The sequence below is a fragment of the Oncorhynchus nerka genome, linkage group LG22, assembly GCF_034236695.1.
Source record: "Oncorhynchus nerka isolate Pitt River linkage group LG22, Oner_Uvic_2.0, whole genome shotgun sequence".
NCBI lineage: Eukaryota > Metazoa > Chordata > Actinopteri > Salmoniformes > Salmonidae > Oncorhynchus > Oncorhynchus nerka.
This window is the reverse complement of record NC_088417.1, coordinates 67,240,108-67,258,822: the sequence shown is the minus strand read 5'-3', so window position 1 is coordinate 67,258,822 and position 18,715 is coordinate 67,240,108. Positions and strand designations below refer to the sequence as shown.

The 18,715-nt window shown below is 42.7% G+C and overlaps 1 protein-coding gene and 1 long non-coding RNA gene across 7 annotated transcripts in view; one reads left to right on the top strand and one right to left on the bottom strand.

The window, feature by feature from the left end:
• The window catches only part of LOC135563808 (uncharacterized), a 45,605-nt gene extending 41,324 nt beyond the window's left edge, over nucleotides 1-4,281 (bottom strand). The window contains exon 1 of the long non-coding RNA XR_010460542.1: nucleotides 3,796-4,281. This is a non-coding gene — a long non-coding RNA (uncharacterized LOC135563808). The remainder of the gene's footprint in view (nucleotides 1-3,795) is intronic.
• LOC115105533 (cytospin-B-like) overlaps nucleotides 1-18,715 on the top strand; it is a 179,239-nt gene that overhangs the window by 51,989 nt on the left and 108,535 nt on the right. For all 6 annotated transcript variants that reach the window (XM_029627693.2, XM_029627692.2, XM_029627691.2 and 3 more), the window contains exons 2-3: nucleotides 5,476-5,664; nucleotides 6,162-6,297. In XM_029627693.2, the coding sequence (XP_029483553.2) occupies nucleotides 5,500-5,664; nucleotides 6,162-6,297 (301 nt within the window). In that variant the 5' untranslated portion in view covers nucleotides 5,476-5,499. The remainder of the gene's footprint in view (nucleotides 1-5,475; nucleotides 5,665-6,161; nucleotides 6,298-18,715) is intronic.

The following is an 18,715-nucleotide window of genomic DNA, read 5'->3' as shown; positions in this document are numbered from 1 at the left end:
TCATGCCTTTCAAGCTACTTTTTTCAAATCATCATTAGAGTCTCATCATGCAGCCTTACGATGTATTAAAAATCAAAACATATAGCCCAACGTTTGTAGAACAACTAAAGTTACATTAATAACTCTAAATTAAGAATATAGGAGTACCTATTTCGTTGTTAACAACTCAACACAGATTAGCTGCATGTGCGCACACCCCCAAATCATTTGGAGAAAATATTTATATTCTTTTCAGCTTTATTCAGTTGTATTCTTCATACTACAAGATAATTCCACGGAATTCTAAGCAAATCTTGTCTGCAAAATGAACTAGTGTAACTCACAGCCGTTTGGCATAGCCAGATCAGGACCAGAGTTTGCTATTCTGTTCTTCTGAAATGGTCTACATTTTCTTCATATCATGCTTTATTAGACATGTATAAAATAAATCATGGATTTATTTTGAAGGTGTAGGCTATATTATATGGATTTATTAGACTTTTAAAAATGTAAATGATCCAAAGGTCTGCATCAGTGGCTTGTAGGCTATGTGTGGAAACCAGGAGATGCTATATGTGTTTATTTTAATTAACGGTCAGTTACTGTGAGACCGACAGTTATTTGCTTGACAATCACCGGCTGACGAAATTTCGTGATTGCCACAGCCCTAACCTTCAGTCATGCACTACTATGAAGGTGAAAACAAATGTGGCCCTTGTGTCTTTGTCAGGATGCAGACTTTGCCTATATAGGCCCAGGCTCTGTCTCAGCGTACTGCAGAGACAGGTTTTACAAACAGTGTTTTACAAACAGTGAGCTGATTTCTAAATATTAGCTAATAAGTCTTTCCCTTTATTGCTTTTGACTCATGATTATTCAACAGACATTACCTCAGTGTTTGCTTCCTCAATTTCTGTTATTTCACTACATTTTCACATTTAAAGTTTCTCTTAGCTTTTCCTCAATTTTTGTCTCACTTCCTCATCTTGGCTTAACATGTTTTACCAACTTTTCGATATGATTTACATAGGCCTAACTATTGTCACATGCATTTAACTATCTAGCTGACGTACAGTACCAGACCTGTCTGTGAAAATGCAAGTGTGGATGGATGATATTCACAAAGGCATGAGGAGAAGACAGTGGGCCCTAGCAACATCATATGACGGGCCACACACAGCACACACGTTTTGTTCTTCTATCCTCGTGGGGACCTAAAATAGATTTCCATTCGAACCACTACACCTAACCTAAAACCTAACCCTAAACCTAACTCACTAACCCCATAACTATAACCCTAATTGTAACCCTAAACCTAAAACCTAACCCTAAACCTAACTCACTAACCCCATAACTATAACCCTAATTGTAACCCTAAACCTAACTCCTAAGCTTAAAATAGCCTTTGTCCTCATGGGGATGAGGGAAATGTCCCCACGAGGGAGAATTGTTTTACTAGCCTTGTGGGGACTTTTGGGGATTTTAGGTAACCACATGGATAGATGAACCAATCCGATAAGACTGTAAGGACCTGCAGGTTCTCTATTTACAGTTCAATATAAAAAACATACAAAATATGTATATATATATATATAAAGTGACATTGGGAACTTTCCTAAGGAGACAACAACCTTCTATAGATCAGCAGACCTGGGTTCAATGGATTCAAATAGTATTTGAAATCTATAAAATACTTTTATTGAATTTGCCCAGCGCAATGAATTTGTCCGGCGCAATGGAACTAATGGAACATTTCCAAAAGGGCAAAACTCTGCCCATCTGGCTGTCATCTCAAACTATTTTAATGATTTAAAATACAATTTGAACCCAGATCTGGGTAGATGATTTTGCTGGGAAGCCAGCTTGGTTTTATTCCTGCTCATGCTGCGTTTCAATATACACCCCAGGAGGTTGTGTGAAAGCCTGGGCTAAAAATAAGAGGCAAGCTGCTTGTACCATGTCACGTTAAATGTGCTAAATGCCCTGCAGTGTTAGGGCTGGAGGTATGCTAACTGTGATGTTGGTTAATGTTTTAAGAACACATACACCCTGCATCGTTCCCTGACTGATCTGCCGAATGTGGTGACATCTCACTTTCCATTCGTTTAGCCCTTTCTGGCCTGCTATCTCTTAGTATGCACTGTTTGGATCTCAAAGAATCATGTCTAGATTTTAATGCAACTTATTATAATGCAGAAGTGCCCTTTGCTTAGATTAGCTTTTTAGTTCATTGTAGAGTTGAAGTACGACTCAATTTGATTCTAAATAGGCCTTCCTGCAATAGAAATGTTAACTTTAGGTCTATGCTGTATGCTGCAGTAACTAGAGTAATTGCGGAAGCTGTCTGCCCTAAGCCCTCAGCTGATCCCTTTTATTGATGTAGGACACCAGAGGTAAATATGTACACAGTGGTGGAAAAAGTACCCAATTGTCATACTTGAGTAAAAGTAAAGATGCCTTAATAGAAAATTACTCAAGTGAAAGTCACCCTGTAAAATACTACTTGAGTAAAAGTCTAAAAGTTGGTTTTACATATACTTAATGTCAAAAGTACATTTAATTGCTAAAATATACTTAAGTATCAAAAGTAAATGTATAAATCATTTCAAATTCCTTATATTAAGCAAATCAGACGGCACCATTAAAAAAAAACAATTTACAAACAAAGTGTTTGTGTTTAGTGGGTCTGCCAGATCAGAGGCAGTATGGATGATAAAGGATGTGCTCTTGATAAGTGTGTGAATTGGACCATTTTTCTGTCCTGATAAGCATTAAAATGTAACTAGTACCTTTGGGTGTCAGGGAAAATGTATGAATTAAAAAGTATGTAGTAAAAGTCAAAGTTGTCCAAAATATAAATAGTAAAGTACAGATACCCATAAAATGACTTCAGTGGTACTTTAAAGTTGTGGTGGCAGCATCATGTTGTGGGGGTGCTTTGCTGCAGGAGGGACTGGTGCAATTCGCAAAATACATGGCTTCATGAGGCAGGAAAATTATGTAGATATATTGAAGCAACATCTCAAGACATCAGTCAGGAAGTTAAAGCTTGGTCGCAAATGAGTCTTCCAAATGGACAATGACCCCAAGCATACTTCCAAAGTTGTGGCAAATGGCTTAAGGACAACAAAGTCAAGTTATTGGAGTGGCCATCACAAAGCCCTGACCTCAAATCCTATAGAATATTTGTGGGCAGAACTGAAAAAGCATGTACGAGCAAGGAGGCTTACAAACTTGACTCAGTTACACCAGCTCTGGCAGGAGGAATGGGCCAAAATACACCCAACTTATTGTGGGAAGCTTGTGGAAGGCCACCCAAAATGTTTGACCCAAGTTAAACAATTTAAAGGCAATGCTACCAAATACTAATTGAGTGTATGTAAACTTCTGACTGACTGGGAATGTGATGAAAGAAATAAAGCTGAAATAAATCATTGTCTCAACTATTCTGACATTTCACATTCTTAAAATAAAGTGGTGATCCTAACTGACCTAAGACAGATAATTTTTACTAGGATTAAATGTCAGGAATTGTGAAAAACTGAGTTTAAATGTATTTGGCTAAGGTGCATGTAAACTTCTGACTTCAACTGTAGGTATAGCAGACTGGGTCAGAGAGAGGTTGAAAATGTTACTGAAAACACGTGCCAGCTGGTCAGCGTATGCTCTGAGTATGCGCCCTGGTAATCTGTCTGACCCTGCGACCTTGTTAATGTTAACGGGTTTCTGTACAGCACTTTGAGATATCAGCTGATGTACGAAGGGCTATATAAATAAATTTGATTTGATTTGAACCTGTTTAAAGGTCTTACTCACATCGGTTACGGAGAGCATCCGGAACAGCTGGTGCTCTCATGCATTGTTCAGTGTTGCTTGCCTTGAAGCGAGCATAGAAGGCAATTAGCTCATCTGGTAGGCTCGCGTCACTGGGCAGCTTGCGGTTGTGTTTCCCTTTGTAATCTGTGATAGTTTGAAATACTCTTCCACATCTGACGAACTCAGAGCCGGCATATTAGGATTCAAGCCTGTTTGAAGGCTCGTCGGAGGTCGTAGTGGGATTTCTTATAAGCGTCTGTATTAGTGTCCCGCTCCCTGAAAGTGGCAGCTCTAGCCTTTAGCTCAGTGTGGATGTTGCCTGTAATCCATAGCATCTGGTAGGGATGTAGGTTCACTGTGGGGACGGCATCATCGATTAATTTATTAATGAAGCCGGTGACTGATGTGATAATTTCCTTAATGCCATCGGATGAATCCCAGAACATATTCCAGCCTGTGCTAGCGAAACAGTCCTGTAGCTTAACATCCGCTTCATCGGACCACTTCCGTATTCAGCGCGTCACTGGTACTTCCTGTTTGTGTTTTTGCTTGTAAGCAAAAATCAGGAGGATAGAGTTATGGTCAGATTTGCCAAATGGAGGGCGAGGGAGAGCTTTGTATGCATTTCTGTGTGTGTAGTTAAGTTGATTTAGAGTTTTTTCGCCTCTAGTTGCACAGGTGACATGCTGGTAGAAATGAGGCACTCTCACTCTGTGTTTCTTTGTTTGTGTATGCTATGCGTGTCAGTCAGTAATGATTGGGATACCCTTCCCTCAGACCTTACCTCCCCACCTTGCTTCAAATCAATGAATGAGTTCCACAGGGAGCTGTAGTAAAGCTCATTACAGTAAAGAGTGGAGAAAGCAGTCAGTGGCTCTCCAAGCTAAGAGCACCACCTGTCTGCTGGACACAGACTAGCCTACATCATATTTCATTATGTGTAGGCTATTCAGAATATTTGTCTCTATTTGGCAAACAGACATGTGCATTGGTTATTGATGCCAAGCCACTGCCGGTTAAATTACAATCTGCATCTTCCCCTAGTTAAGTGCCTTCAAACCAACTCAGTTGTGTGGTCTGAGTGTGTTGTGTTATATTTGGTTTCCAGTCCCAGTGGTGTGGAGGAGATCTGATTGGACAGGAGGCTGTGTTTTCTCAGCTCTGTAACAGGATGTGTCCTGACTAGCAGGAGTTGACAGTCTCAATACCTCAGCTGTCCTCTCACTCTGCTCAGAGTGGTGTCATACCCATACACTGTCTTGTATGTCTTGGCACAGGCTGAAATGCCATCAGTGGCAGCACCATATCCGCTAACCACCCCTTCACACACTATACTCTCTCTTCTCTCAAACGTATAGGCCTACAGTAGTCTCCCTTTTACTTTACAACTGTACCAAATGTACCCAATATCTGCTTGATAAGATGTAGTCATCTTTTCCTGTACCGGATGCCACCCAAAGGGTAGCCTATTTTGATGTGAATCTGGAATAGTTTATCTAATTTCTATTGGAATAAGCTAAATAATGTAAACCCGTACTGAATATATAGGCTAATCTTGATTCAGTTCTACTTCATAATTTCAACCAGCAGAGGTCACAATGACTGAAGCATTTGTGTCATACCCATGTATTCATAATAATATTTACACCCTGTTATCTCTCTCTCTCCTGTCCATTGTAGGCAGCAGGTATAGCAGACAGAGTCATGCTGAAAGGGGGCATGGCCAAGGCAGTGCTGCCCAAGCCAGGGCTCCAGGAGAGGGCCAAGCAAGCCTCCCTTGCCCCCTCTACCACCACCTCCACCACAGCTACAGGCATCAAAACCTCCAGATCCTCCAACACCCTGGCCACAGACCTGCGCCTTAGCAGGGTGAGTGGTGCCAGACACAGTAGATGACAGGGGCACCACTGAACACACCCAACATCTCCTTGATGAATGGTGGGAGGTTGGGAGTGGAACAGGTGGGAGGGAGATAGGGGAAGATACCACCCCTTACATTTTTCTAAGAGCATCTCTGTCCATTTGGATGATTGAAATAAATGTTCAATTGAATTAGCCTACCTCTGCATCACGTGCAGACACTGATCTCGGCGGGGTTTCACAAAGCATACACACTCTTAGAAAAAAAGGTGCTATCTAGAACCTAAAAGGGTTCTTCAGCTATCCCCTTTCCACAGAGGGTTTTTACATTAAACCCAAACGGGTTCTACCTGGAACCAAAAAGGGTTGCATTGACAGAATGATTATTTCTCTGAGAGTGCTTTTCAATTTAAAACTAGTAGATTGAGGATGTTTTCCAATTGGTAAGGTAATCTGTGGTTTGCTAAATCCTGACTGAGTGTGTATGTATGTGTATATTGTTCTAGCTGAAGAGGGCCAGTAGTTATGACACACTGGCCAAGCCTGCCCTGGGGGCAGCAGCCACAGGCTCACGCATGAAGAAGACTGTCACTGCAGGGGCCATCTCTGACCTGGCCGAAGCAAGACCTCGCAGCCTCTCAGGTAGGGGACCCATAGTTCAGTGCACACACACCCACACGTTTTGTTCTTCTATCCTCTTGGGGACGTAACATTTATTTCCATTCAAAATCTTATTTTCCCTAACTTTAACTAAATCTAACTCTTAAACTTAAACCTAACGACTAACCCATTACCCTAACCCTAATTCTAACCCTAATCCGAACCCCTACATTTAAAATAGCTTTTGTTCTTATGGAGAACAAAAAGTCCCCACAAGGGATCATTTTTCTTGTTTTACTATCATTGAGGGGACTTTTGGGGATTTTAGGTCCCCACATGTATAGAAGAACCACCCCACACACACACACATAGAGTGCATTCGGAAAGTATTCAGACCCTTTGACTTTTTCCATATTTTGTTACATTACAGCCTTATTCTGTAGTACATATTTTTTTCCCCTCATCAATCAAAACACAATACCCGATAATGACAAAGCTAAAACATTTTTTTTTTTAAATTTTTGCAATGTACATAAGTATTCAGACCCTTCACTCAGTAATTTGTTGAAGCACCATTGGCAGCTATTACATCCTCGAGCCTTCTTGTGTATGACACTACAAGCTTGGCACACCTGTATTTGGGGAGTTTCTCCCAATCTTATCTGCAGATCCTCTCAAGCTCTGTTAGGTTGGAAGGAGAGCGTTGCTGCACAGCTATTTTCAGGTGTCTCCAGAGATGTTCGATCAGGTTGAAGTCCGGGCTCTGGCTGGGCCACTCAAGGACATTCAGAGACTTGTCCCGAAGACAGTCCTGCATTGTCTTGGCTGTGTGCTTAGGGTCGTTGTCCTGTTTGAAGGTGAACCTTCGCCCCAGTCTGGTTCTGAGCACCCTAGAGCAGGTTTTCATCAAGGATCTCTGTACTTTGCGGCGTTCATCTTTCCCTCGATCCTGACTAGTCTCCAATTCCCTGCCGCTGAAAAACATCACCACAGCATGATGCTGCCACCACCATGCTTTACCGTAGGGATGGTGCCAGGTTTCCTCCAAATGTGTCGCTTGGCATTCAGGCCAAAGAGTTCAATCTTAGTTTCATCAGACCAGAGAATGTTGTTTCTCATGGTCTGAGAGTCCTTTAGGTGCGGGCTGTCATGTGCCTTTTTACTGAGGAGTGGCTTCCGTTTGGCTACTCTACCATAAAAGCCTGATTGGTGGAGTGCTGCAGAGATGGTGGTCCTTCTGGAAGGTTCTCCCATTTCCACAGAAGAACTCTGGAGCTCTGTCAGAGTGACCATCGGGTTCTTGGTCACCTCCCTGGCCCTTCTTCCCTGATTGCTCAGTTTGGCTGGGAAGAGCCTTGGTGGTTCCAAACTTCTTCCATTTAAGAATGATGGAGGCCACTGTGTTCTTCAATGCTGCAGACATTTTTTGGTGCCCTTCCCCAGATCTGTGCCTCAACACTTTTCTGTCTCAGAGCTCTACAGACAATTCCTTCGACCTCATGGCTTGGTTTTTGCTCTGACATGCACTGTCAATTGTGGGACCTTATATAGACAGGTGTGTGCCTTTCCAAATCATGTCCAATCAATTGAATTTACCACAGGTGGACTCCAATCAAGTTGTAGAAACATCTCAAGGATGATCAATGGAAACAGGATGCCCTGGAGCTCAATTTCGAGTTTCATAGAAAAGGGTATGGATACTTATGTAAATAAAGTGTTTCTGTTTTTTAGTTGTATTACATTTGCAAAAATGTCTAAAAACCTGTTTTCACTTTGTAGTTATGGGGTATTGTGTGTAGATTGATGAGAGAAAACATGTATTTAATACATTTTAGAGTAAGGCAAGATCGTAACAAAATGTAACAAAAGGGTTCTGAATACTTTCTGAAATGCACTGTATATGTACATTCATGCTACACACATATCACAACTGCTGCAACTACTCTTATTATTACACTGCACAATTTAAACACTACCCTCCAATCTCCCCTTCCCCAAAACACGTGTAAATATTGGACTATAAATTGTGTGTTATTCTTATGCTAAAAGGTTTATTCTATTCTACTGAGCCATTTACTTTATGTTCATAAAGTAAATAGCAGTTAACCCACTGTTCCTAGGCCGTCATTGAAAATAAGAATTTGTTCTTAACTGACTTGCCTAGTTAAATAAAGGTAAAATAAAATATTCTTATATTTTCTTATTTCTTTCTTATTGTTGTTGCATTGTCCAGAAGGAACCTGCAATAAGCATTTCGTTGGACGGTGTATACCATGTGTATCCTGCACATATGACTAATAAAACATTAAACTTGAAACACGCACACACAATCACACGTCCCTTTTACTTCCTCTTTCTTTGTTATCCATATGAAACAATATTCCACCTGAAAAGAAAATGTAAACTCTGGGTCCTTCCGACAAAAACTGAATGGACAAGTATCAATCAATGTTATTCTATCAAATATTGTAGTTTACTTTTTATATGCTGAGTGGTCTGTCTGTGTGAAATAATCACACACACTGCATTTACATATCAGAGAGGGTAATGGTGTTTTCCAATAATCAGTTCAGAAGCACACTTCACTCCTTCTTGGAGTCCCTGTTGCTGATTTCATTTTGCTCTGTGATGTACAGCCAGGGAGACATCGGGTACAACTTCCCCTGATGGCCACTAGAGGGCCATAGATCCTCACTCTGATTTTTCTGAAAAGTTCTACAATACAAGCCATAAAGAACTTTCCCTGAAATCCCCTCTTTATTTCCATATCTGTTCAGTGTCTAGCTGGCCTGTTGGGATGCAGGTGGTAGTCTGAGTAGTCTCCTATTGTTTCTGGGTCCAAACCTGACACAGTGAGTGGACATTATCGTTGTCTGTTCCTGTAACGACCTCTGAATAGTTCTCTGAACTGTGGCCATTTGTTCTGCCATGATACAGAAAATATGAGGACTTATTTTCCAATAGGATAGGTCGGCGCTTATTGAAAGGGAAAGAATGATCATCATTGTTCTCCTTAGAGAGATTTGTGTGTGTGTGTGTGTGTGTGTGTGTGTGTGTGTGTGTGTGTGTGTGTGTGTGTGTGTGTGTGTGTGTGAAGCGTGTGCACACGTACAGTATGTGTCTTTGTGTGTGCGTTAGTGCAGCAAGCGTGAATGTGTTGGGTTGTTGTTAGTGAGTTACACAGTCAGATGTTTAGTGTTAGGGACTGTAAGTCAGGGGTCCGAACATGGGTGAGCATGAGGCCATCTTACAAAAGAACACCCAGAACATGTGTTTGACTGAGTTGACTGTGTTGGACTCTGTGTTGGAACCTCAATAACAACCGTAGCAAATTAACCCAGGGCTCTGTCATTGTGACAGCATAATACTGTATCTGTATCACACTTTCGCCCACTGGACACATGCTGTACACATAAATCATTAAGATAGATCTCTCAATTACAGCAGTCATTCATTATAGGCTATATTTTCTAAATATTTTGACTAGTTCACTGTTTAATGTCATTTGGATTTGCCGTAAATTTATATTAGATTCAACTATACTTTATAGTCTGTTTTACACTGAAATTTGAATTGCATTATATGTTCCATGTCACATAAGTATTTAATGCATTACACAATTAAGGCTCTTGTAATGATTTTCTGAGCATGTGAATAATAAACTAGACCCTTAGCTGTTGTATAAACCCTGTCTGGGTTTTGACTGAACTGAGCATAAGGGCTTCTTAGGAGAATTAAAAAGTTAAGTGTTTGATTGTTTATGGTGTCCCAGTGTGAAGTATGTTGTTGCTGCTGCGTCATAGGAAGATCCTTCCTTTATACAGCCTGCTGTTGTTTAGTCGCTTGCATGTCTGTCTCTGATATGTTTACTACTTTTTTTGCTTGACTGGCTGTTAATTTCAACAGAAAACAAGTGTGTCTATTTCTGTGTGTGTGTGTGTGTGTGTGTGTGTGTGTGTTTGGTTTTACTATCCTTGTGGGGGTCAGAAGTCCTCACAAGGATAGTAAAACAAGGAAAATTGGACAAGTAAGGGGACATTTCACCGGTCCCCACAAGGAAAAAGTATATTTTAAGGTTAGGGTTAAAATAGGATTTTGAATGGGATTTAATTGTTTGGTCCCCACAAGGATAGTAAAACAAACGTGTGTGTGTGTGTGTGTGTGTTGTACCTACCTTTCACGTGTTGATGTGACAGGCCAGGTAGGGCATAATTGAACTATGGGAACAATATTTAGTCTCACATAGAGAGCAGTAGTAACGGCATCTTTTTGTAGGCATTAACTCCGCCATTGTCATGGTTCCACCTGTCACCAGAGGGCGGCAGAGACCGTCCTATAGACATTAACGACACTCAGGTATGTCCAAACCACTCAGACGTTCTAGGTTTCCTTTTGATCACTGCTCCTGAGAACCGCCTTAACCTAGGGTACCCCTGGCTAATGCTACATAACCCACTATTATCCTGGTCCACCTACTAAACTGGGGTATGAACTGCCAGACTAAATGCCTAAGACCCCCACCAAGAGCCTCGCCGTGTTCCCCGGCATACATTGACGACCAAGACTTTTCCACTCTGCCTCCCGAGGACTTCGACCTCCGGGAGGCCTTCAGTAAGAGGCAATCCGCTACCCTCCCTCCTCATCATCCATACGATGCACCATAGAACTCCTACCCGGCGCCCCCCTTCCCATGGGGAAGCAGTCATGACAATTACATCCGGGAGTCGCTTGTAGGCAGGTTTCATTCGCTCCTCTTCGTCCCCAGCTGGTACAGGCTTCTTCTTTGTGGAGAAGAAGGATGGAGGTCTGTGTCCCTGCATCGATTACAGAGGGCTGAACAGGATTACGATTAAGAATCGTTACCCTCTACCCCTGATGTCCGCCGCTTTGGAGTTGGCCCATGGGGCCCAATTCTTCACCAAACTGGACCTCCGCAACACTTATAATCTGGTGAGAATCAAAGAGGGAGATGAATGGAAAACTGCCTTTAACACCCCGAGTGGCCACTATGAGTATTTAGTCATTATCGAACTCACCGAGCATTAGTCAATGACACACTTAGGGATATGTTGAATCGGTTCGTCACACATCCTACACGTCTGCCAAGTCCTGAGACGCATCCTGCAGAGTCAACTATACATCAAGATAGAGAAGTGTGAGTTCCATGTATCCCAAGTTTCTTTCCTGGGCCACATTATCTTTACTGCTAGCATCCAAATGGAACCCATAAAAGTGAGAACGGTCATCGACTGGCCCCGTCCCGTCTCACTCAAACAAGTCCAGCGGTACCTCGGGTTTGCCCATTTTTACAGGCTTTTTATATACACAACTTTGGTGTGGTGGCAGCGCCTCTCACGGCCCAGAAACGTTTTTGCTGGATCCCAAGGCTGACAGGGCATTCGGGAAGCTCAAGAGATGTTTCACCTCCGGACCCATCCTCGTCCATCCTGATCCTACCCATCCCTTCGTGGTAGAGGTGGACGCCTCAGACACCGGAGCAGGGGCGTACCTTTCACAGCAGAACAAGGGGTACAAGAATCTGCACCCATGTGCCTTTCTCTCCAAGCGGATCTCGCCAGCGGAACACAATTACAATGTAGGCAACCTGGAGCTCTTGGCAGGTAAGTGGGCCCTTAAGGTGTGGAGACACTGGTTGGAGGGGGAACCTTATCCTTTCGTGATTTGGAGGACCATAAGAACTTGGTCTCCATTTAAGAAGCCAAGAGGATAAACGCTCACCAGGTTAGGTGGGCTCTGTTATTTAACAGGTTCAACTTCACACTAGCCTATCGCCCGGGATCCAAGAATCAGAAAGCAGACGCCTTGTCCCATCAACACGATGTCTCTAACAAGGAGAGGGACTACAAGCTCATCATCCCCAGCTTCCGCATTGTGGCCCCCGTGATATGGAGTATTGAGACCACGGTCCGACAAGCCTAGACCCGAGAACCTGACCCCAGCGGGGTCTCACTAACAGATTTTATGTTCCGTGATCAGCCCGTTCCCGAGTACTACAATGGGGACACTCCTCTATGTTAGGGGTCTGAGGTTAATCGGACAGTGGAGTTCCTGAGGTTGAAATTCTGGTTACCCAACATGATTGAGGATGTGAGATCCTTCGTTACGGCCTGCTCCACCTGGGCCCTGAGCAAGTCCTCACAACAGCGACCAGTTGGGTTGCTCCAACTTCTGCCAATCCCCAGCCAGCTCTGGTCCCTCCTGTCCATAGACTTTATCACAGGCTTACCCCCATCCCAAAGGGCATACCTCGATCCTTACCTAAGTTGCCCTCAGCAAATCTCATGATTACCCATGTCTTTCGACTACAGGGACTTCCCCTGGACATTGTCTCGGATCGTGGGCTCCAGTTCGTCGCACGTTATTGTAAAGCCTTCTGCTCCCTTTTGTGGGTGTTGGTAAGTCTCTCCTCGGGGTTCCACCCACAGTCGAATGAGCAAACGGGGCGGGTCAACGGGTGTGGCTGTCCACCCGTGATCTTCCCTTAAGGGTGGACTCGCGGAAGCTCACTCCACGCTACATAGGACCATTCAAGATCCTGAGTTGCATCAACCTGGTGACCTATCGCCTCCAGCTTCCCAGGTCTATGAGAGTCTGTCCATACTTCCATGTCTCCCGTCTCAAGCTGGTAAGGACCAGTCCCTTCTCCCCCCACACCTGCCCCTCCGCCCCCTTGACTTCTTGATGGTCGCCCGGCCTATACTAATCTGTTGGAGGCTCGTTGGGTCTAAGGCACCCTGAGGTACCTGGTGGACTGGGAGGGCTACGGCCCGAGGAGTGGGCGTGGGTGCCTGCCAGGAACATCCTGGATCCAGGACTTGTTCGGGACTACAACCAACTATGTGTTGGTCGCCCTGGCTCCGCAGCTGGAGCAGCTCCTAGAAGGGGGTACAGTCATAGTTCCTTCTGTCACCAGAGGGCAGCAGAGACCGTCCTAGAAACATTAACGACACTCAGGTGTGTCCAATTTACTCATTATGATTTCCATGTTAAAATAGGTCTGTTTTCTGTTGTCCTTTGCAGAAGCTGGAATTGTTTACCATGTGTGTTTGTTTCCTGAGTGAGTTTTTGAGACTTAGTGTTTGTTGTTTTTCAAGTGTACTGTGATCCTGCGGCTACTGTTTCTCAGTAAAGTATTGTGTTTATCCTTAACCACTGATTCCTCGTCTGGTCTCTTCTCTGCACCTGGGTCCAACCTCACCACGTCACAGCCAAGGCTTGTTGGCCAAAGCCTATGGGGAAACGAATGGGGTTTTTGGAGGGTGTTTGGGTAAATCCGACAATAAGTTCTATGTTAAACACAGGCTTAGGAGATTTTACATGTTTTGTTCTATGAGATAATATTCCATCAGCTAACATCACGTTTTGTGAATTTTTAAGAATTTATGTAATCAAAACAAGCACAAGCACATAAAGGCCTCATAATTCATGAAGGTCATGTTAACTGACTGATATTGTCTCCTAGAACAAAATGTGTATGATCTCCTAAGGCTGTGTTAACCTCAGACCTTATTTTTGGCATTTATCCCAAAACACCATGCTTTCCCAATGAACTTACTCTATTGGAATGGCTGAACGAACCAGAGGTAACTAATTTCCAGATTTGGACTACAAGCTGGTGAGCTCTATTGTGGAAGAACGCTGTGCTATTTCATGTGTTTGGCAGCATTGTGTGTGAATACCACAAAGTAGGGTGGAGCAGAATCTGATCACACTAGACCTACTTTAACTGGCTTTGACTGACTGAATGGCTGACTGCAGCTTGCCTGTGCTCTAGCTGTTCCTACTGTGTGTACAATACACGATGGAAGTATTCAGACCTCTTCACTTTTTCTACATTTAGTTACGTTACAGCCACATTCTAAAATGGATTAAATAACTCATTTTCCTCATCAATCTACACGCAATACCTCATAATGACAAAGCGAAAACAGGTTTTTAGAGATGTATTCGGACACTTTGCTATGACACTCGAAATTGAGCTCAGATGCATCCTGTTTCCATTGATCATCCTTGATGTTTCTACAACTTGTTTGGAGTCCACCTGTTGTAAATTCAATTGATTGGACATGATTTGGAAAGGCACTCACCTGTCTATATAAGGTCCCACAGTTGACATTGCATGAAAAAAACAAGCCATAAGGTCGAAGGAATTGTCCGGAAGCTCAGAGACAGGGTTGTTTCGAGTCACAGATCTGGGGAAGGGTACCAAAAAATGTCTGCAGCATTGAAGGTCCCTAAGAACACAGTGGCCTCCATCATTCATAAATGGAAGAAGTTTGGAACCACCAAGACTCTTCCTAGAACTGTCCATCGGGCCAAACTGGGCAGTCGGGGGAGAAGGGCCTTGGTCAGGGAGGTGACCAAGAACCGAATGGTCACTCTGACAGAGCTCCAGAGTTCCTCTGTGGAAGAGAACCTTCCAGAAAGACAACCATCTCTGCAGTACTCCACCAATCAGGCTTTTATGGTAGAGTGGCCAGACGGAAGCCACTCCTCAGTAAAAGGCACATGACAGCCTGCTTGAAGTTTGCCAAAAGGCAACATTCTCTGGTCTGATGAAACTAAGATTGAACTCTTTGGTCTGAATGCCAAGCGTTGCGTCTGGAGGAAACCTGTCACCATCCCTATGATGAAGCATGGTGGTGGCAGGATCATGCTGTGGTGATGTTTTTCAGCGGCAGGGAATGGGATACTAGTCAGGATCGAGGGAAAGATGAACGGAGCAAAGTACAGAGTTTCTTGATGAAAACCTGCTCCAGAGCGCTCAGGACCTCAGACTGGGGCGAAGGTTCACCTTCCAACAGGACAATGACCCTAACCACACAGCCAAGGTTCACCTTCCAACAGGACATCGACCCTAAGCACACAGCCAAGACAATGCAGGAGTGGCTTCAGGACAAGTCTCTGAATGTCCTTGAGTGGCCCAGCCAGAGCCTGGACTTGAACACGATCGAATATCTGTGGAGATACCTGAGAATAGCTGTGCAGCGAGGCTCCCCATCCAACCTGACAGAGCTTGAGAGGATCTGCAGAGGAGAATGGGAGAAACTCCACAAATAATGATGAATTCCATCAGGCTACACTCGCCTCATTGTCTGTGATATATTACATCCTGTGTTAAAAGTATTTTAATGGCTTTCCAAATACCTGGACATATGACCAAGGACATTCCATGTTTCTGCAAGTGGAGTAATTCCATGTTAACAGAATGATGCTGAGATTTTTCCCTTTAAAATGTGTGCCAAACAATAACCAATGATTGCCAAGTTAAACAAACCATACAACTCTATGCACAATAATTCCCACTGGAGATTTTACAAAAACACATTTACTTGAATAATAGCAAATGCAAAATTTGTTAACAGAATTATGTCACAAACAGCACAAACGGTCATATGTTTGTGAGGAATAGCTTTATCCAACAAACCTCTGGTTATCTTTAAATTGACATGTCAGCCAAAGACAAATATTAGGCCTACAATTAGGTATTGGACGGACATACAGTACCAGTCGAAAGTTTTACTATTTTCTACATTGTAGTATAATAGTGAAGACATCAAATCTATGAAATTACACATATGGAATCATGTTGTACCCAAAAATGTGTTAAACAAATGAAAATATATTTTAGATTCTTCAAAGTAGCCACCTTTGCCTTGATGACCGCTTTGCACAGTCTTGGCATTCCCTTAACCAGCTTCACCTGGAATGCTTTTCCAACAGTCTCTGTGGTAGCCATGCTGGTTAAGTGTGCCTTGAATTCTAAATAAATCACTGGCAGTGTCACCAGCAAAGCACCCCCACACCATCACACTTCCTCCTCCATGCTTCACAGTGGGAACCACACATGCGGAGATCATCCGTTCACCTACTCTGCTTCTCACAAAGACATGGCGGTTGGAACCAAAAGTCTCAAATTTGAACTCATCAGACCAAGGGACAGATTTCCACCAGTCTAATGTCCATTGCTTGTGTTTCTTGGCCCAAGCAAGTCTCTTCTTATTGGTGTCCTTTAGTAGTGGTTTCTTTGCAGCAATTCAACCATGAGGACCTGATTCACGCAGTCTCCTATGAACAGTTGATGTTGAGATGTATCTGTTACTTGAACCCTGTGAAGCATTTATTTGGGCTGCAATTTCTGAGGCTGGTAACGCTAATTAACTTGTCCTGTTCAGCAGAGGTAACTCTGGGTCTTCCTTTCCTGTGGCAGTCCCATTGAGTGCCAGTTTCATCATAGCGCTTGATGGTTTTTGCGACTGCACTTGAAGAAACTTTCAAAGTTTTTGAAATTTTCCGGATTGACTGACCTTCATGTCTTAATGTAATGATGGACTGTTGTTTCTCTTTGTTTATTTGAGCTGTTGCCATAATATGGACTTGGTCTGTTACCAAATAGGGCTTGGTCTTTTACCAAATAGGGCTATCTTCTGTATACCACCCTTACCTTGTCATCACACAACTGATTGGCTCAAACGCATTAAGAAGGAAAGAAATTCCACAAATGAACTTTTAATTTAAATATATTCCAGGTGACTACCTCATGAAGCTAGTTGAGAGAATGTCAAGAGTGTGCAGAGCTGTCATCATGGCAAATGGTGGCTACTTTGAAGAATCTCACAAAATATATTTTGATTTGTTTAACACTTTTTTGGTTATTACATGATTCCATACTGTATGTATTATTTCAAAGTGTTGATGTCTTCACTATTATTCTACAATGTGTAAAATCGTTTTTTTAAATAAAGAAAAACCTTTTGAATGAGTAGGTGTGTCCAAACCTTTGACTGGTTCTGTAGATTTGTGTATAGTAACCATATTGTTCATAGCGTATCCCTTGTAAAATCCCTCTGGGGTAGCAGACTAGCAGTGTTTGTTTATTCAAAGCCCATCCACACAGTGTTTGGGGGTTGTGTTTTGGGTAGATTGCTAATTCACATCTCTCTTTATGGCTGTTGATTAGAGGCTTAACAAATTGATTTTTAGTTTGACAAAGGGCTCCTGGGAGCTGAGTGAGACTGTGAAACCAGGCACCAAGTGTGGCGCAGAATAACTTTCCCAAGCTCTCACACAATTAAACCCAGATTGGCTTTAAATGTATCAAGAGGCTTTAATGAAAGAAGTTTGTTTTTCAAGGTTTTCACACTGCAGGATACAAATGAGATTATTATACTTTGTGCCTGCATAATGATTTCATCAGGCAACTTCCTAAATAATTCCTTGCTCTTCAGCCATGTTATGGGACCAGATTTTGTAAAAAATAAAAAAATAAAGATTTTTAAAACACTTGATTGTAAAGCACTCTGCATCTCAAGGAGGAGGGCACAGAGTCCACTTATCCTTGTTTTTATTTTATTTTTTACCTTTATTTAACTAGGCAAGTCAGTTTAGAACAATTTAGTATTTTCAATGATGGCCTAGGAACAGTGGGTTAACTGCCTTGTTCAGGGACAGGATGACATATTGTTACTTTGTCAGCTCAGGGATTCGATCTTGCAACCTTTTGGTTACTAGTCCAACGCTCTAACCACTAGGGTACTTGCTGCCCCTACTTGCCGCCCCTTGATTGCAAACTGTACTAATTTATTCCCTCAGCTAAAGATGTTGAAGTCAAAATAAGCTAAGTTGGCCTTTATATCCAATCAAAATCATAAAAGAGACAGATGGGTATGTCTCCACAGGGATTTCATGTTTGAAATGTTCTATCTGCCTCCTCCACACAAGTAAGTGCAGGTAGCCTAGATGTTAGAGCGGTGGGCCAGTAACCAAAAGCTTGCTGGGTTGAATCCTCAAGTTGACAAGGTAAAAATCTGTCGTTCTGCGCCCTGGTAACCCACTGTTCCCCTGGACTCTGTGGATGTCGATTAAGGCAGCCCCCGGCACCTGATTGATTCAGAGGGTTTGGGTTAAATGTGGGAGACACATTTCATTTTTTTTTTTTTTTCACCTTAATTTAACCAGGTAGGCCAGTTGAGAACAAGTTCTCATTTACAACTGTGACCTGGCCAATATAAAGCAAAGCAGTGCGACAAAAACAACAACATAGAGTTACACATGGGATAAACAAACGTACAGTCAATAACACAATAGAAAACTCTATGTGCAGATGTAGTAAGATTAGGTAGGTAAGGCAATAAATAGGCCATAGTGGTGAAATAATTACAATTTAGCATTAACACTGGAGTGATTGATGTGCAGATGATGAAGTAGAGATACTGGGGTGCAAAAGAGCAAATCAAATATATAACAATGTTGGGATGAGGTAGTTGGGTGGGCTATTTACAGATGGGCTGTGTACAGGTGCAGTGACCGGTAAGCTGCTCTGACAGCTGATGCTTAAAGTGAGTGAGGGAGATATAAGACTCCAGCTTCAGTGATTTTTGCAATTCGTTCCAGTCATTGGCAGCAGAGAACTGGAAGGAAAGGCAGCCAAAGTAAGTGT